The sequence below is a fragment of the Panthera onca genome, chromosome A2 (assembly GCF_046562875.1).
Source record: "Panthera onca isolate mPanOnc1 chromosome A2, mPanOnc1 haplotype 2, whole genome shotgun sequence".
NCBI lineage: Eukaryota > Metazoa > Chordata > Mammalia > Carnivora > Felidae > Panthera > Panthera onca.
In genome coordinates this window covers 162,439,633-162,459,796 of record NC_138340.1, presented here as the reverse complement: position 1 = coordinate 162,459,796, position 20,164 = coordinate 162,439,633, and the positions used below count along the sequence as shown (strand labels likewise).

At 46.7% G+C, this 20,164-nt stretch overlaps 2 protein-coding genes across 10 annotated transcripts in view; one reads left to right on the top strand and one right to left on the bottom strand.

Moving 5' to 3' along the window:
- LOC144614366 (GTPase IMAP family member 1-like) overlaps positions 1-19,869 on the top strand; it is a 142,790-nt gene extending 122,921 nt beyond the window's left edge. Inside the window, exons 1-4 of one of the 4 annotated variants that reach the window (XM_081795100.1) lie at positions 14,874-14,928; positions 15,108-15,154; positions 17,466-17,515; positions 18,760-19,869. In XM_081795100.1, coding sequence (XP_081651226.1) covers positions 17,473-17,515; positions 18,760-19,631 — 915 coding nt within the window. In that variant the 5' untranslated portion in view covers positions 14,874-14,928; positions 15,108-15,154; positions 17,466-17,472 and the 3' untranslated portion in view covers positions 19,632-19,869. Of the gene's footprint in view, positions 1-14,824; positions 14,929-15,107; positions 15,155-15,187; positions 15,352-17,465; positions 17,516-18,759 lie in introns of those variants that run through there. The other 3 variants (XM_081795098.1, XM_081795099.1, XM_081795101.1) reach the window with 3 other exon arrangements.
- LOC132677342 (GTPase IMAP family member 7-like) overlaps positions 1-20,164 on the bottom strand; it is a 275,671-nt gene that overhangs the window by 230,835 nt on the left and 24,672 nt on the right. For 3 of the 6 annotated variants that reach the window (XM_078437640.2, XM_081795092.1, XM_078437631.2), the window contains exon 1: positions 1,918-2,016. The exons of 1 other annotated variant lie outside the window; for it this stretch is intronic. The gene's annotated coding sequence lies outside the window, so the exon portion shown is untranslated. Of the gene's footprint in view, positions 1-1,394; positions 1,523-1,917; positions 2,035-20,164 lie in introns of those variants that run through there. 2 more of the 6 variants (XM_081795090.1, XM_081795089.1) reach the window with 2 other exon arrangements.

Below are 20,164 nucleotides of genomic sequence, written 5' to 3'. Positions count from 1 at the left end.
TGGACAGAGATGGGGTAATTTGAGTACCAATGAGAATAATAATTTCAGTGGATTGAAATTCATCAAATATGTTGAAGTTCATGAATTCATAACAATACCAACATCGCAAAAGAAGTGAAGTGTTCTCTTTGGGGTATGCTAGGAAATGATGTCATCAGTCTGAACATGGACAAAAAGATTCAAGCATTCCTTTTGTCTTATTAACTACACCTTATGGAAATGAAGGTATGATTCAGGGGAACTTTCTTTTTAAAGGATTATGCCATCCAATAAATGAAGAAAGAATGATAGAATTATAATATTATAATTTGCCACCGTTAATGAAACAAAGTTACTCTAGTGTATCATTACTGTCTGCTACATTACAGAAAGAGACAGAAGAATATATAAGGTGCCTTCTGCTGGACGTTTACAACTGCACCTATGAAATATTGCCACCCAAATAACCAGGCAAGCCTTAATCTGAGCAAGCCTCTCCTTAAATTTAAATTTATACAAAACACGGAAACTGGAAGAACATGTCATATGACGTCTTGAGGATTTAATGAGCAAAATGTACACTGTCCAATTCTCTTGGAAAAAGGACCAACCATTTCTTAACCAAAAATAATTTACAAAAAAAAAAAAAAAAAACAGGAAGGTGAAAACTTATTTATCAAATTAAACTTAAGAGATATGAAAGAATCCAAATTTATGAACCCGTATTTGGAGCTGATTTCAGTTTTAAATTCTAGAGGACGATCTGGGAATTGGAATACACCTGGTAATTTTTTGAAAATTCTAATTGCTTTTTGAACACTGATTATGGTATATTTAACGACCTTCATCTTCCAGACATACATATGTAAATAATTACTGATGAAGTGATAAAATTTTTAGTATTCTAGTAATGTAATACTTTTTAGTATTCTAATGTTTAAAGTGTATGTATGTATGTATTTAATCTCTACACCCAGCATGAGGCTCAAACTCACAAGCCTGAGATCAAGAGTCCCATGCTCTTCCAACTGAGCCAGATAGGCACCCCCACTCTAATTTTTTAAATGAGGAGATTGATGTGGCTCAGAAATGCTGAGAACGTTGCCCAAGGTCACTGCGCTAAAGGGCTTTGGGCAGAGAAGGGATGCAATGCAAATTATATCTCACCCTACACTCATGCATAACCCTTGCACGCTCTGGTCTCTTCTTGGTTCCTTCTCAGATCCTTATCTCTACATTTCTGTTTACATTGGATCAGAAATAGATCATGGGAGGCCAGGGGAGGTAGATTACTCTCTGTCCAGAAACATGAACTGGTAGCAACCCTGGAATTAAGGAAGGCAACCAAAGGGCTTCACGCACATATGTTTTCTATAGAATAGCTCATTCTCTCCCTCATGGCACCACTTTCTTACCTCCTCTGTTACACTGTCGATCACAGCATTTCTCTCTTACATGTTGGAAAGGACACAGCCGGCTGAATTCTAGACTTCCTGTGCCATTTGTGACCTGGATATCCCGGGGAATTTGATAAAACCACACGCACACCGTCTAGGATTCAGATTTTCTTTCAGGAAAAAGAGGGATTTGGACAGACTGGTCTCTAAATTGCCTTCCAGGTCTAAAGACCTGCCTTGAGGACACTAGTTTCCCACTAAGGGAAATGGATGGGGTGTCAGGCAGCACTCACCCTGTCATGACAGCAATGATGGAAGATACGCTGTTCAGCAAGTTTGTCCTGCTATATAGGAGATGTGTGGACATGGGCCAATCAATCTCCTTACTCCCACTCTTCCTCCCCCGGGACCCCTGTGGCAGCATCCTGTTTGCTGGGCTGCTGGCACGGTATTTGGTCCCCTCTCAGACCAGGACCCACACCCATGCACAGCCCTGTGTCCTGCTGCCCCTCCCGGCTCTATTGCCCTAGGCCAGGCTCACCTTCTTTTGAATGAGCTGATGAGTTCCAGAGTGTTCTCCAAAGAAGCTGTTTGAGCTGGTGCTTTTGCTTAACTGAGAGGAAAAAGTGTTTGCACCCTTTAAACCTCTGAGACAGGAAGCTCAGATTGGGTGGAGCTAGTGAAGGAACTATTTGGCTTTAAAGAGACAGAAATATTGCCCTATACTTGGAGGAGTGCTTGAGTTTTACCAAGGTGTAAGCTTTTTCTCCATGTGCCTGCTCTCACACCAAATTTTCCAAACCTATATTTGTTATTTGGGGTTATACTGGTGGATCCCAAAGGCCCTTATTACATGACACAAATCATGCACACAGAGCCAGGCATGGTGTTGGGTCATCTTCCCTGCATGGAGTGGGAGACTCTGGCGTGATTCTAGGAAGAAGAAACTCAAATGCGTGGCTAGATGTGTCCAAATTTAGAGCCTGAGATACTTCCTAGTGATTGTATCATATGGGTTTTCATGATAGTCTTTCATGAAGGTCTCAAGTAACTCATTAAAAATTTACCAGCCTTGAGGTACAAAGCCAAGAGTCTAAACCATTGGGAGCCAAGAGGAGAAAAAGGAAGATGTGGCCTGGAAAAAGTCTTCCAATGACCATACACCTTCTCTAGTTTTCTTCATATGGTTCTTTCAAGCCCCAAAATATGCATGACCTGACAACAAAAGATGCACCCAGGGTGGAGATCAAACTTTCCCCTACAACCTTCCTACTTTCCTCTACCCCAGACCCAGGCACTGGTAGATTTTCCCAGATTTAGCCAGTGCATCCATTCCAACCTGCTCTGGAAACTTTGAGATGATAGGCAGATGGTCAAACCTCTCATGGTTGACCAGCTGTTCCAATTGTCTCTTGCATCATCATAAAATTATAATGTTTTTGATTATATATTTTTGTTCACTACATTGATACATGGGATTCGTTGATGCTCACACTTGAAGGTGTGTACTAAGAGAACTAAATGTGGCAGGAAGTAGTGGCCAATGGGGAGGCAACCCATGGAGGGAAGCAGCTAGATTTGGAAATTATTGTATTAATACTATATTATTGGCCCATATCATTAGACCAGTTATGGGTGCTAATGACTTGGAGGGCCCCAGGTAACTGTTTTCCAACTTGCAATAAAGACACAGACCAGGACCAGCTATGTAATTTGCAAAGTCTGGCACAAAAGGAATATGCCAGGCCCTTTGTCAAAAACAAACAAAAAAAAATAAGAATTTCAAGATGACATCAACAGAACAGTAAATCCTTCTAAGTACAAGGCCCTGTGCAACGGCACAGGTCACATACCCATGAACTTGGTCTTGTGAGGCTGCATACATAAAAGTCTAGAGGAGAGCTAGAATCATATTTCCTGCTCAAAATATCTCTACCATTTCCTAGTTTCATTTTAAGCTACATATTCCTTGAGTGAAACTTGTCCTTGGATGTTTTCATGGTCAGCTAATTGCTTCTCCAGGTATTATGCTCAGGTACGCTGTTAAGTTCCCTAGAGGGAACAGGAGACTAGTTGACACAGAATCCATGGATGCCACAAGAAATCAGATGCGGGTCTCAAATGGTAACAGCCTTGTGATCATTGGTCAAAAAGGAGCATATGGCCCCCATCAGTCCCATCCTGAGCCCTAAGTTAGGAGTGATCTCCTTCTAGAAGATTCTGGATAGAAGCAGTGTAGCCCCATATCTGAATTGTTCACTTAGCCACGCTCCTGATCATTGAGGGCTTCCTTCCACTTGCACCTATGCTGTGAGCCACAGGCCTCTCCACCGCTTGTCTCCTCCTGCAACCCTGGAAACACAACTTTCCACCCAGGATCTTGCTCCTTCCACATAGTCAGAAGCAGAGAGATACATGTGGACAAAGCCACAGCTTCCTTTTTTATGTTTTCCTTTGATTCTTTCCATTTCACACACACACAGAAATGTGGATATAATGAATTTTCAAAAGGTGTGGGGTCATTAAGAGACATTCTTTGAATTCTATAGGAGTCTTCTTGTGGGGCTCAGGGTGTTTTCTGATGCTCAGATCTAGATAATCTCAAAGCTCAACTTATCAAAATAGTGCAGAAATAATAACAGTAGTTTAAAAGAATCGTTCCCCCATTGTCCTGTTTCTTCTACATATCTTCTTTGGAACTTTGGTGGATCCATTTCCTATTGCCTCCATAACAAATTCCCAAAACATTAGTAGCTGAAAGCAATATACACTTCATCTTCTGCAGTTATGGAGGACAAGAGCATGGAATTAGTTTTATGGAGATAAAATCAAGGTCTTCCAGAGCTGGTTCTTTCTGGAGGCTCCAGGAAAGAATCCATCCCTTGCTTCTTACATCTTCTAGAAGCTGCCAGCTGTCCTGGGCTTGGGGCCACATCACACCAATCTCTCTGCCTTTATCACATTGCCTACATGCCTCTCCTTAGAAGGACCTTTCTGAGTACCTCTGGGGCCCACCCAGATAATCCGGAATAATCTCCCCATCTCAAAGTCATTGACTTAATCACACCTGCAAAGATGCTTATGGAATAAGGTAACATTCACAGGCTCTGGGGATTAGAGTGTGGCCATCTTTCGGGGGCCACCATTCAGCCTGCCACATTTGGGTGAGTTAACCTCTCTGCAACTCACTCCCCTAATCTTTAAAATGGAATACTTACTTCAGACAGTCATTGTGAAACCAGATAAATTTGTACACATGAAGTGGTACTCAAACCATAGTGATCAATAGGTATTATTTAGAAGTAGTAATAGAACCCTCTATGCTAGTCTCATAGATTACCCTTCTAAGGCTCACCTACGCATCAGAGATGCTGTCTTAATCAGCTTGCACAACCATAATACCACAGCCTGGGAGCAGGAACAACAGGAATTCATTTCTCACAGTTCTGGAGACTGGGCAGCCCAAGCCCAATGTGCCAGCCTACTTGTTTCCCTGGAGAAGGCTCACCTCCTAATTTGTGGATGGCACCGTCTCACCGTGTCCATACATGATGGAGCAAGGAAGCAACTCTCTGCTATCTCTACTTACAAGGACACTAATCCCGTCAAAAGGACCCCAGATTCATGAACTCATGGAAACCCACTTACCTTATCCCCAAATACCATCATGTTGGGGGTTAGGGATTCTGAAGCCTTCTCTCTTGGTGCCAAATAAATCTACTCACTTCTACTTTGTATCAACCTCTTTTAAGTGGATATCAATCAAGGTTTCCTGGTTTCTCCCCACTCACTCTACCCCCAAAGGGCACTGCATGAAAAGGAAGACTCAGCACCTCCACAGCCTCTATACCAGGATAAGGGATCTGGATTATCTACACCCCTGCTCTCACATGTCTTTAATGAAATTGTCTTCTGGCTCCACGGATGTGCAAGAAGAGCTGCCTCTTGCAGCCTCATGGCAGTCGTGTCACAAAAGAGATAGAGGTGTTAGGTGTGACAGTGCACTTGGGGCTGAATCCCTCAAAGGAAACATTGACCAAACCCTCATGAAATAAGGACCATGCCCCCCAAAGAGCCTTTTACTGTCTTCCACGATGTTATATTCCGTTATGAACCACAACCATTCAGTCCTGTTCTCAAACAGGTCTCTGCTTCCTCCTAAGGCTTCTCCGAAGATCTACCAAAAGTGACCACTCAGAATTTGTGTCTTCACCACAGGGTCACAGTCTTGGAGCTTCAGGGGAAAAACTGTAGGACGTGCTCTGAACTACTGTTGCCTCAAAGAGACTCTTCAGAGCAGGTTTCCAAGATGGCAGCACTGACTCAATGCTCAGACTCTTGCCAGTGAGCAAAGCCAGGACTACTGGGACTCTCAGGCTGGAAGCATATGTACCTCAGGAAATCAGACGACTGACTCAAGATCCAGCAGAGTGAGAAGTAATGACATAGGACTGAGTGAACGGACTCAAGATGTGCCATTGTGGTTATTTGTTTGGAATATTGGTGGCATTCTGTTTGATGTTCTACTTGTATGGCTATTTGTGGAAACCTTATTTCTTTCTCCTTAAACGAATTAGTAGATTGTGTATCTATAAACCCACAACAACCGTCTTTAAACATTACCTCATCTTCACCTACCCTCAAAATTGAGAAACAAATGCTTCTACTGAGTTTCATTCACTTTCATGATGATAGAACCATTTGCATAGGTTTAATAAAATTCTGTCCTCTTGTTTACAAAGATACCACTGGAAAAATTGATTCTGCAGCAAAGCCATATGTACAGGGTGATATATGAGAGTGATTGTTGTTTCATCAAAGACCATCAGACCACTGCTAAGGAGCAATTGTTGTTGTTACATGTGGAGCTAATGTCTCCAAAACCTTCATAAGAAAACGAATATGATGTCTGGCTTCCAGGATCCCAATCTCTGGGAGTAAGGAAGTCCACTCCCAGGTAGTCCAGAAACCCAGGCAAATTTTGGAGACCTCAGGAAGAGGGAAATTCATTGAGATTTATGGGTACAGCATGCAAAGTTTACTTGAGAAAGTGTTTAAGCCTTGGTTTCCTACTCCTAGGATAGAAGAATGGCAGGGGCTTTGAAACGTCTGATTCAAAACTCATTTTGAAAATTTCCAAAAGAAGTTTATCCTTTGGAATTGATAGTTGCTTCATATGATTAGGCTCTAGATTTCACAAGCAAAGTCAAGGAGGCTTTTCCAGTTAATTAAGATTCTTGCTGCATCTGTATAAATAATCAGGCCATGCATGGTAAAAATAATCTTCAAGGATCAACAATACTTGTTGGAGACTGTTTATGATCACAAAGTAGAGAATGCTATGAAAATGATCCAAAATTTAGAAATAGGCAAGAGAGATTACTGGAGTGTTCTATTGTTCTGTGTGGTGCTGTGCTTGATGATCCGCTGTGATATTTTACAACACTTTAAGGACAGAGAGAATTTTTGCACATCTCTGCCTTGGAGATACTCAGCGAATTTTCTGTCTGGTGGAATACAGAACTCAAAAATTACATTTTCCTACCCTCTTAAACACATCAACCCTTGATTTCAAGTGAACTTTGTGTTTCTGTTTGTGTTTTTTGTTTTATTCTTTGCTTATGTGTTTGTTTTTAACTAGGTTTCACACCCAGCATGGAGCCCAAACTCAAGACCCTAAGGTCAAGACCTGAGCTGAGATCAAGAGTCAGACGCTTAACTGATTGAGCCACCCAAAGGAACTTTGAACCAATTATAGAATCATACTGGTTCTCTAGTTAAGCCATGAGTTGAGCCAAATCTTTGATGTGTTTATACTTGCCCAGGAGTCATGAGTTTGCTTTTTTTAAAAACTGCAGATAAGGAAGAGAGGCAGAAATAGCATGATTCAACCCTTGGAGGTGGAAATAACACTGGACACAGGCAGAGAACAGCTAACAATTTGGAGTGCAGGAATCATTACCAGCATTTACTGAGAGCCTACTGTGTCCCTGGCACTTGCCTCTCCATCATTATCACCTTCGTTCCTTACAAAAGTGTAAAACGGATATTAACGGGAACAATGATATCTAGAAGAATCTCATTCTTGGAAGAGGAGTTGAGACTGATTATAATGACTGTTGAATACCAGGCCAAGGAATGTGGATTCTAAGCCCTAGGCAGTAGAAGATTTCCAAGAAGCAGAACCTAAGAAAACTATGCCAATGGGTTAACCTGGTAACTGCAACTAGGACTGGAGAGGAAGAGATCAGGGGTACTGTACCCTCACACTGCACACACTGTCCCTCTCTTACCATCCATCCTAGGTTGAATTGTGTCCTCCTAAAGAAGTCCTAACTCTGATACCTGAGAATGTGACCTTCTTTGGAGCACGGTCTCTGTGATGTCATGTCATGAAGTTAAGGTTGAGCCCTACTCCGATGCCTGGAATCGTTTCATTCAGAGTGAGGGAAGTTTACACACAGATACACACAGAGAACACCAAGTGACAAAAGAGGCAGAGAGTGGAGTGAAGCACCTACAAGGCAAAGAACAAAGCAGGCCAGCCAGCACCAGAAGCTAAGAAACAGCAAAGAAGGATCCTTCCCCAGAGACTTCATGGAGAGTATGGCCCTGGGAACGTCTCAGTTTGGCACTTGTAGCCTGTGCCAGTGAGACAGTAGCCATAACAATGAGAAAGTAATTTTCTGCCCTTTAAGCAACAGTTTGTGGTCATTTGTTACAGCAGCTCCTGGGAGAACTAATATAGATTTTAAGGCCAAGAAGCAGGGTCCTGCTCTGGTAATTACTTAAAATGTAGGAGTCGTTTCAAAATTGAGTAATGCATGGAGGCTCGAAGAATTCTGAGGTACTTGATAAAAAAAGGCCTAGATTGGCCTTAGAGGATGTCGGTGGTAGGATGAGCATCCAGGTCACTTTCTGGTGAGGTCCCAGAGAGAGGTGGGGACCACGCTGCTGGACTTTGGAGGGACGATGGCACTTGCTATAAATGGAATGGGGCAGGGGACAGGGGGCAGGGAGGCAGGCTAAACTGAGGTGGACTGCTGGGTGGAGAGTAGACCATGTAAGTGATGAACTTGAATATTTAGCTGAGGAGAATTCCGAGAACAGTGTGGAAGGTGTGGCCTGGTTTCTCCTTGCTGCTTCTAATGAAATGTGTGAGGAAAGAGAGTGGTGGCCTATCTGCCAGCCAAGGAGCACCAAGATGGCCAGCTGCCAGAAGAGCCCAGGAAGAAGCAAGCAAGGTCCTCCCCTCAAGGCTTCAGAGAGCGCATGCCTCTGCTGGCATCTTGACTTTGGACTCCAGGAGCTACCACACAATCCATGTCTCAACTGTTTCAACTGGTGTTTGGCCGACCTGTCGTGCAGTGCTAGGCATCCAGCATGTCCCCTCCACCTTGCCCCTGCCTGCTTTCTTGTCCCATCCTCTGAGAAACCCAAAGGTCTCCCCTTCTGTGGTATAGTGTGAACAGGCCAAATCTTCTAGACTACTCATTCTTCCTCATTCCCGCCACATTTCTGGCCCAGACAGACCCCGGTACTCCCTGATGAGAGAGAGCTTGGGGCTTTCTCAGAATTTAGATTTCAGTCCTCTAAAGAATTCTCTTTTAGGAAACAATTATACAACACCAAAACAAAAACTAACAATTGTTTCTTTTAAAGAAACACACAGGAATTTAAGGCCTGGGAGCGCGGTTAAGGCCTCCTGAACTCTGAAGGCAAACAGGCAGATTGTCAGGGCGCCATGAGCTGGGGGTCAGAGGTAAAAGTGGGCCCCGGTCCCAGCAGCAATAATCAATCCCTCGCTCTTACAGAATACCAACACCGTACAAAAGGACTATTTTCTCTTAATCAGCAAAAATGTCTCCTTAATATATGAAAATCAGCCAGTGGAAAACTGTGTGGGCCTGATTCTCTCACGATCAAGATCTATGGCTTGGAGAAAACCAAAACACAAACAGACCCTAAAAAACCACAATCCCCATGAGCCCCACTATCTTTACAGATAAGAAGTCCTAGATTGTCTCAATTCAATGCCTCCTACAGAACAGCATCATGGGATCCTATCTGGACCTCTCCCAATGAGGACGAATCCCAAGACTCTCCCCGCCCCCCCCCCCCCCGGCATGATTCATGAGCCTGGGCCCACTTACCCACACAACTTCTCAGGTGTTGGTTGGCTGTAGGTATAAATCTCAGGTGGAACAGGGGCCTATGGTCCCGAAATGGAGACCCTGAGGAGGGCCCAGTCCCAGGACTCCTGGCTGGAGGACCCAGGGTTTAATATGAGTATGGGCCTTCTTTCCCCAGGGCTTTGGCATTCCAGGGCCATCGAGTAATGGACAGTTACAGATGGTTATGGACATCACCTTTATTTACCAGCCAGCACCAACAGCCATGAACAAAAGAAGCAAAGGCACAGGCATGTTTCTCCCTGAGTTCTCTGCTACTCTCCACACACACAGCATCCTACCTCACTCATCCACCTAGACTTTCCAGTCCCACGCCTCCAAACCCCACAGCCTTTGCTTCGATGGCCCCTGGATTCATAGCCATTCCTCGGTACCAATGGTGGAAGAGGCGGTTTGGGAGAATGGGGGTCAAGGAAAGAACTCACAGGCTGCCAGGGCCAGCCGACAGCCTTCAGTGATCTGCCCTCTCTGGGATTTACAACAAAGTTGGCACCGTTTCTGCTGTTACCTTCATTTCTTTCTTTTGGTTTCAACTTGACATCTTTTATTGCTTCACTCTCATCTTTGTGGAGTGTCTCGAGTGCTTTATTACAAATGATAAACACAGTAAGTAAATCTTTAACGAGGGATAAAGGAAAGACTGTTATATTCATGGCACCATATCACAGCACAGTTTTTTTGTTATTGTATCCCACAGTCCCTTGCATTTTCAAGAAATGGGTAACATGGTGATTTCTCGTAAATTCACTCATGCACAGAAAAACATACATCTTATTTCAGCCCCAGCAATTTCCTGCCTCACCTCTCCTGAGTCTGTCCTCCTCATCAGGCCACAAAGGTGAGGACACAGGTTGGTGTCTTCCCATTTGTGGCTGCTCTTGTGCTCAAAAGACACTGGGGCAGGAAGGCGGGGCCAAGGAGGAACCCCACCATGGAGGTCTCACTGGCCTCTGCACAGGATACTTTTCCCATCTCTCCCCAGGCTGGTGCTGGCCTGAGGATGAGGTGGACGTCTTCCTGGGAATCTCCAACCAGGACCCGTTCAAAGAAAGCACAGCAGTTAGATCTTTTGACCCTGACGTGGGCTGAACAACTCAGTTCTGCTCTTTATTAGAACAGGTGCACACGGATGCTACTACCTTCCAAAATTTTGACCTATTTTTCTACTGGTTGTTTGTTCATTGATTGATTGATTGATTGATTGATTAAAGTTTATTTACTAATTTTGAGAGAGAGAGAGAGAGTGAAGAGGGGAGGGACAGATAAAGAGGGAGAGAGAGGATCCCAAACACACTCCTTGCCAGCACAGAGCCCGATGCAGGGCTTGAATTCACAAACAGTGAGATCATGACCTGAACTGAAACCAGGAGTCAGATGCTCAAGCAAATAGCCACCCACGTCCCCCCACGTTTTAAAAATTTTTCACTCAAAACATAAATAGCTAACAAACAGCCAGGCAGCCTTATTATTTTGACTATTACCTATTTATCAGGAAGATATAGAACGTGAAAGTTGCACTGAAATGACTCATGTCCAAGCTGTGAAAGAATATAAACGACTCTTTGGAAATACAGGGAAAGGCCAGCATCTCTCTCACCCTCTGCAAGTTCACCATAGCTGCAGTTAGTAGGACAGCGGGACTCCGTATAAAAACGGCTGTCGGTAAGACGGTGGTAACTGCTGCCTGGCTCCCTTTTGATGCTGTTTCGTTTAACTATAATAAGACACCACAAGGGGAAGGCAAAACGAGGCAAACTCCAGGCAGCCAGCAGAAAGGAAGAAGGGGAGGGTTGGCAATGTGGCCAGAGTTTGACCCAAAACTAGGACAGGCTTCCATATACCCGGAGGAACCCTACAAACCTAGTACTGGTGGGACAGCCATAAGTGGTGCAACGTATATAATTTTAAAAATATATTAAAGTCTCTTAAAGTTGTTCTAAGATCATTCAGCAAACTAAGAAACACCTATTTAAAAAAAAGTCTACTAAAAAGTAGTAAGAACAGCGAGTCTGTGACAGTTGACCATAAGCTGCTTCCTCCCTTCCAACACACACTCAGCTCCTCTGGAAGGAAACTGCATTCTGGCAGGTGTGGCCGAGAAGCTGGGGCTCCCTTTCCTCTCAGCCTTCCAGCAAGAGAACAGTATCTTGAGAGGAATCAGCTGGAGGTCAGTAGGTTTAACCGCCGGGTATAGTATGGACAGACAGAGAGGTTACGGAAAGACACAGAGTGGGGCTAAGACAACTGTCACCTCCCGGGACTCTGGAGGCCCAGGCTGCACCCTCTGAGGAGAGACACCAGAGGTTTCACCCTGCAGGGGATCAGACTTCACCAGGAAAGTCCAGCCAAACACGCAAACTCCCTGCACAAAGTTGCAGTGAAGCGACCAGAGCAGATATCCTTGTCTTATCTCTGATCACAGGGGCAAAACTCTCAGCCTTTCATCAAGTATGGTACCAGTGGTGGGAGTTTTCACACTGATTTCCTTCAGTTCTTTCAACATGCTTAGAATTGCTCTTTGGGAGCCCTGTCTCTGAATCCAATATCCAGGGCCTCTGCCAGGCAATTCCTGTGGCCTGAGTTTTTCCAGTATATGGGTCACACCTTTCTGTTTCGTTGTACATCTTACAGCTCTTGTTCAAAACTGGGTTTAGGGAACATGGTGTAGTGAATCTGGATACTGATTCCCTTTCTGCCTTTCTAGGCCTTGATTTGCTGCTGTCTGTGTGTCCATAAGAATACAGAAATCACTTTTTTAAACAACAAAATAGAAATTCTGCAGCGGAAAAGTATGACTGAAATGAAAATTTGACTAGTGGAGCTCAACGATACATTTGAATGGCTAGAACAAAGATTCAGTGAATTTGAAGATGTAATAATTACAAACACACATGAACTTCACAATTGAGCCCCAAAACACAGGAAGCAAAAAATAACAGGCACCAAGGAGAAATAGACAATTCAACAACAAGCTGTAGACTTCAATGTCCACGTTGACCAACGCGTACCACAGCTAATCAGAAGGTCAAAACAGAAACAGAAGATGTGACCCACAGATAAACCAACCAGACCTAACATTACAGCACTTTACCCAACGAAGTAGATTATACATTCTGTTCAGGTACACAGACAACGTTCTCCTAAATATGACCAATAGGCCATAAAATGAGCCTCAATAAATCTAAGAGACTTGAAATCCTAGAGTATAACAGGGGGTAAGCTCCTTTACATCAGTCTTGGCAATAATTTTTTGGATTTGACCACAAAAGCAAAGGCAGCGACAGATAAAATGAACAAGTGAAATTACATCCAACTAATACGCTTCTGCCTGGAAAAGGAAACCTTCAACAATACAAATAGGCAGCCCACTGAATGGGAGAAAGTATTTGCAAATCGTATATTTGATAAAGGGTTAATACCCAAAATACATACAGAACTCACATAATTAATAGCAAAACCCGAGCAATTTATTTAAAAAGGACAGAGGAAGTAAACAGGCATTTTCCCAAAGAGGACACACAGGTGGCACATAGGTGCATGGAGATGTGCTCAGTATCACCATCATCAGGGAAACGCAAATCAAAACCACAATGAGGTATCGCCTCACACCTGTGAGAATGGCTATCATCAAGAAGACAAGAGGTAACAAGTGTTAAGGAGGATGTGGAGAAAAGGGAAGCCTTGTGCACTGTGCATGGGACGCAAATTGGTGCAGCCACTGTGGAAAACAGTATGGACGGTCCTCCAAAAATTATACGTAGCATTACACATGATCCGGCAATCCCACTTCTGGGCATTTATCCAAAAGAAAGGAAAGCAAGATCTCAAAGAAAGATCTGCACTCACAAGCTCCCTGCAGCATTGCTCACAATAGCCAAGATCTCAAAGCAACCTAAAGGTCCATCTATGGGTATATATATATTGTTCTGTGAAAAGAAAGAGGAACATCTTGTCATTTGCAACAACAGGGTCGAACTTGAGGGCATTATCGTAAGCGAAACAGGTCGAACAGAGAAAAACAAATACTGTATGATATCACTTTTATGTGGAATTTTAAAAAGCCAAACTGATAGAAATGGAGAGTAGAACAGTGGTGACCAGGGTCTTGGGGATGGGGGGATGGGGAGACATTGGTCAAAGAGTACAAAGTTCCAGTTACAAGATGAATATGTTCTGGGGATCTAACGTGCAGCACAGTGATTATGGCTCATCCCACTGTATCATACCTTAACAGTTACAAGAGAGTAGTTGATCTTAAATGTTCTCACGCAAAACGAGTAATGGTAAATATGTGATGTGATGCAGGTGTTAGCTAATAATACTATGGTAGCAATGATTTTGCAATATAGAAGTGTATCAAATCAACACCTTGCACCCTTTAAAATTACACAGTGTTACATTTCAATTATATCTCAATAAAGCTGGATAGGGTGTGGAGGGATAAGGTGGAGGGGCATGGGTTAGGTATCTTCACTAGAGAGAATGAACTGGCAAGACTGGCTAAAAATCAGGCCCCAGAGTATTAGGTTCAGGTTAAGTGAAAACCCTCACTACACACAGGGAGAGGTGACTCCAGAAACTGTAAGTGAGTTAGGCAAGATCGCAGAGTTGATTCCAGAACAAACCAGGTCCAGGGCACATAGCACCATACGCTGTTGTAGCCTTCTCTCCACACAATGTCTGGCTATTTTACTCACGGCTATTTTACTCTCTCATGACCTCCTGAGAGGAGAAATAGACACTTGGGTCAGAGATACCAACTTGAGGCTAGACTAAGTCTCCTATGAATTCCATCCTCTTCCTGCTGTCTGATCTTTAATAGCTGAAAAGACCTCTTTTTATTTAGGAATGAAGAGATGGCAGAGAGGACCACATTGGTGGCCTTGTCCACACTGATGTCCAGTCAAGGATTCCTCCCTGATTCCTGGGGAAGGAGACTCTCAAGAGGCCATTTTCTAGGAAAACACCCAAAAAGCAAAAGGCAACTGGACATAAGAGTAGTGGGCAGAGGCCAACACTGAGAACAAGCCTCAGAAATCTAAACTGCCCTTCATTGAGGTAACAGCCCCTCCCGGGAACAAGATGTGGTGCCACAGAGACCTTTGGAAAGGATCAGCACAGTCCCAAGCAGGGGGTGGGTTTCGCAGTGGAAAGAACGCAAAGGCACCACGCGCTAGCCCACCTGGCCCACGTCCTGTCCCTTTAAATCGGCACCACTGGGCCCTCCTTCCCTGGGCTCTGAGACTTCCTCCCTGTGCTGTGCTGGCAGGAACAGCCTCTGTACTCACAACCCAAGGCACAGCACCAGGTCACGGGTTTCTGCAGCCAACAGCAGAGCCTGTCACCACTTCTGCTGGAAGGTGAGCACACAGGGGAAGGAAGGGAGCCACCTGGGGCAGAGGGGAGTGGAGGAAGTGGGGGGGTTAGGGGGGCTCTAAGGAATTCAGGGCCTGGTTGCAGCTCACTGAGTGGGTGCCTGCATTCTGCTACCTCCCAGGAAGGGGAGCGGGATCTAGGAAGAATAACTTCACTCCTGCAGGCTTTTCAGGGAGCTCTGAGTTTCAGAACAAGCAAGGGAAGAAGAAATGGTAAGCATCTTCTTCAGCCGTGGAGTGGGCACACTTTTACTTGGGACTACGGACTTCATCCTGCCCTGCTCCTCGCCTGGTCAGAAAGGTGTTTGCTAGAAGCACTGCCAGGGCTGAGCACGCTGGAGAAGGCTGCAGACACTCCCTCTGAGGGCATGTGCAGCCAAGGAGAGAGACATTTCTGAGGACAAACAAGTGAGTCTAACCTCAGAACACATCGCAGAGTGGAAATCGTGTCTGTGAGCCGAACCCCACTCACACCCTCCACCTCCTCAGCCCTGTGCACCCCCAGGGACTTGCAGGAGCCAGCAAGAGTTATGAACATGGTCTTCAGACCTCTGCAGTACACGTGCTTGTGTGTCCTTGCACATCCCGTCCCCCACCCAAGCTGCCCAGGGCTCTGTGCTCTGGGAGCCAGCTTCATCCCCACACACTGGCTATAAATGAAGGGCTTGGACAGGATGAATGGCTCAGAAACTCAGAGCAGGGACCCAATGCATTAGAATCACTCAGGGGGTTAGGGAGGGTGCCTCGGTGGCTTGGTCCATTAAGCTTTGAGCCCTGGGATGGATTCTGTGCTGTCAGTTCAATGCCTGGAGCCTGCTTTGGATTTTTCATCTCCCTCTCTCTCTCTGACCCTCCCCTGCTCATGCTCTGTCTCACCGTCTCTCAATAAAATAAGTAAACAGTAAAATAAAGTTTTTTATTAAAAAAAATCCCTCAGGAAGAGGGATGAGAGATATCGTTTTTTTAACGTTTATTTATTTGTTTGTTTGTTTGTTTGTTTGTTTGTTTGTTTGTTTTTTGAGACAGACATGTGAGCAGGGGAGGCACACATGAAGAAGGAGAGAGAATCCGAAGCAGGCTCTGTGCTATCAGCACAGAGCCTGATGAGGGGCTCAAACCCACAAACCATGAGATCATGAGCTGAACCCAAATTAAGAGTCAGATACTTAACAGACTGAGCCAAAAAGGCACCCCCTTTTTTCTTATTAAAGTGCAGATCTATGAAACAAAATGTCAAATATATATTTTAAAGACTCCCATAGATACTTCCCAAAGACAGCAGGTTCAGGAAGCAGGGGACTACATAATATCCAATCGCATTTAAGATGATATGAGTCTCCATGTTCTACATCAGTCAATGACTCCAAGCTCTAAACCCCAGATGTCAGCTCTCAGAAACTCTGGAAAAATTTTTCAAATCCCATCCCAAACCATCGCAAACCTTTGGGAAGTCCCATAGGGGCCAGGAGTCCAGTGGATTTCCTAGAGCACACTTGGTCACTTCCGTCATTGATAAGGACTTCTTGCTTTAGCTAAATTCTTGCTCTTTGCACTGAATCTTCTGGCTGTTTCTTCAGTTCTGCTGTGCAGTCAGTTATGGGAGTTTGCTAATTTTTACACACAAGATCACTACTCACCTGAGGCCTGTGGAATCAACTTTACCAAGGCCTTTGGGGAGCTGAAAGGGGCGCTACGCAGAAGACAAACCTGTCATCTAACTGGTCAGAGACAAGTTATCAATCAACCCTTCCCTTTGCTTGTCCTTGTGTGTTGCCCATGGGACACAGCACGGTCACCTGCATTAGCCAGGTGTTGCCATGAAGAGGTAGCATTTGAAATGGATGGCGGAGCACAGACAGGACTCAGACAGAAACGTGGGAGAGAAGGAGTGGTCATGGGGGTGAGCGCACAGGTGGGCTGGAAAGGCCCTGAAACCTGTCCTCTGCGGAGCAGCTGACCCAGAAGGGGAGTGAGTGAGACACAGGGCTGGAGAAGCAGACAGAGCAGAGCTGCGCCCTTGTGACCAGGTCCTCATGAGATCAAGCAGACTCCATCACTGAGTGGCTATCTGTAGTAAATCCTGCTGGACTTGGGGTCATCGCTTAGTTTGAGAGGCCTCAGATTCGGGGCAGGAACACCAGGAGCCGGAAGGGAGTGTCCCATCTCTCCAGCACACAGGTCATATTTACACAAATGACACAAGCCGAATTCTTTGGTCTTCGGAGAGCAGAACACAGGTTCTTCAGATCAGCATGGGAGATAGGTATCTTTCCCAATTTTCAACCAATGAGGCTCACCAAAGGTTCTCACGGTTTGGTTCCAATACCAACCAGGTCCTTCCAGGCTTCTTCCCCAAATTCTGATTGATGTTCAGCGCAGGGCAGGAAGCATGACCTTTCATTGGGATGTCACCAGCTCTTTGGACCTTGCCTGAGCCACCTTAGGTAGTTATACCTATTCGATAAACAAATGAATGATTGAAGGAATGAAGGAACTAACAGGTTGTGTTTGGAACTCTTTCAGGTGGGCATGGGAGGACGCAAGATGGCCAGAGATGAAGAGAATGCCTACGGTAAGAACTGATCTCAGTGTGTACTTGCCCCTAGGTGTCAGCTCTGGGTCACAAGGCCATGGGCTAACTCAAGACTGAACAGACACATAGGGGCACCTGGGTGGCTCAGTCGGTTGAGCGTCTGACTCCAGCTCAGGTCATGATCTCGCAGCTTGTGAGTTCGAGCCCCACGTTGGGCTCTGTGCTGACAGCTCAGAGCCTGGAGCCTGTTTCAGATTCGTCTCCCTCTCTCTCTGTCCCAACCCACTCGCATTCTGTCTCTGTCTCTCTCAAAAATAAATAAACATTAAACAAAAAAAAGACGGAACAGAGACAAATCCCAGACATGTCCCCATGCTGGGGTGAAACAGCTAGAGTCCCAGCTTTGCATTTTTGCTGGACCTCTGCTCCTGACCTACTGTAGGATATTAAGTGCCTTGACCAGACTGTGCCTTGGGTCCAAAGGGTACAATGAGGATAATACATCTACTCCGATCCCCACGGAAGATGTGGAGGGTTGAGATCATGGACTGGAGGGAACACAGTTTACCAGGTAGACTGTGTCAGTGAACAAGGATGGAGGGTTAACTGTGTCTTACTGGAAGCAGGTTTACTAGAGAGAAGAGGGAGGAGGAGGGGAAGTGGAGGAAGGGAAGAAAGAAAGAGATCCTGTCACCTAATGCTCTGAGCAACCCTGGGAGAAACAACTCTCTGTCACCCCTCCCAATATGCAGAAGACGTTGAACGCTTAGTCTAAACTCGCCCAAGCTTCCACAGCTGGCACATGCGGGGCTGTGATTCCAACCCGGGGTGTCTGGGACTCCAGACAGCCCTTCACTCCCAGGCCTTCTGTGCCCTCCCGCATCTCCTCGCTGGGATGGCCCCTGGGAGAAGTCTGGCAGAGGCCTGGGAAGTCGTCGAGCACGGAGCAGCTCTGCAAAGTGCGGACGACCAGAGGCAATGTCAGCTGAAGTCATGGCCTGCGACCATCGAGGGGGACCCTCCAGAGCAGTGTGCACCCGGTGCCGGAGCATGGACTGGGGGGCGGGGGCAGGTGCACGCACTGGAGCCAAAGATGGAAGAAAGGTGGCTAAAGATGCCCCCGGAGTCGCACAAGCTCTAACCAGAGCGCCTGGGAAAGGCCTGTTGGACAAGCAGAAGCGGGAGGCATCCTTGCCCTCCTCCCTCAGGAGGCACCCCGGAGCCCCGGTGGAGCGGGACGCGAGCTCTCAGGCCGGCGGCCCACGCCTACTCTGTCCTCACAGGTTCCCAGGACCCGGACGACCAGCAGCAGCCGCTCGCGCAGGAGCGCAGGCTCAGGCTCATCCTGGCCCGCAGGACCGGAGTGGGCAAGAGCGCCACGGGCAACAGCATCCTGGGCCACAGCCTCTTCCCGTCCAGGCTCGCGGCCACCCCGGTGACCAGAAGCTGCGCCCTGGGGAGCCGGAGCTGGGCCGGGTGGCGCGTGGAGGTCACCGACACCCCCGACCTCTTCACCGCCCAAGGCCGGCACGCGGACCCGGACTGCACCGAGCGGGCCAACTGCTACCTGCTCTCGGCGCCCGGGCCGCACGCGCTGCTGCTGGTCACGCAGCTGGGCCGCTTCACCGCCCAGGACGAGGAGGCGGCGCGCGGCGTCCGCGAGCTGTTCGGCGCCGGCGTCCTGGCGCGCGCCGTGCTCGTCTTCACACGCCGGGAGGACCTGGAGGGGGGCTCGCTGCACGACTACGTGCGCGCCACCGACAACCGCGCGCTGCGGGCCCTGGTGGCCGAGTGCGGCGGCCGCGTGTGCGCCCTGGACAACCGGGCGGCGGGCGCCGAGCGCGATGCGCAGGTGGGCGAGCTGCTGGCGCTGGTGGAGCGGCTGGCGCTGGAGCACGACGGCGCGCCCTTCACCGACGACGTGTACGGCCTGGCGTGGGCCCGGCGCCACGCGCGTCCCGAGGACACGCTCCGCCTGGTGGCCGCGCGGCTGGCGGCCCGCGGTCTGGGGCGGGGGTGGGGTCGGAAGTGGGGGCGGGGGCGGCGCTGGCTGGAGGCCGCGAAGCGTGGGTGGCCGCTGGCGCTCCTGCTGCTGGGGGGCGCACTGTTACTTGTCCTGCTGCTTCTCCAGCGGGGGGCTCCAGGCCCAGATTGAAGGAGCTGCCCTTCCAAATGCGGGGAGCCTGGAGGGTAAAGGGGCTGGGTCAAGGCGCTGAGGGGAACTTAAACCCAATTTCAAAGGAAACCTGGAGTTTCAGACTGGGAGTCTTAATGACTCAGGACGCCTTGGACACTGTATCGACTTTGCAAAGGCTCAAGTTGACTTTTAGCATTCAAATGTCACTTTTGATTATATGTACACTATTCAAATAAATGTGGTGAACTTTCAAATGTCCTTAATTCATTTTAGTAGTTTGGATGTATTTTTCCTTTTTGAAAAAATAGTGCATTGACTGGCAGTGTTTTATATAGAAAGTGGATTCATGGCAAAGGGAAACAAACATTTTTGTGCGTGTGTGAGCATTTATCAAAACGTAGACACTGCCTTAGTTCGCTTGAGTTGCTATTAAAAAAAAACAACGGGAAAGCTCTCAGTTTTTCCCCATTGAGGATGATATTAGCTGTGGGCTTTTCATAAATGGCCTTTATGGTGTTTAAGTATGTTTATTCTATCCCAACTTTCTCCAG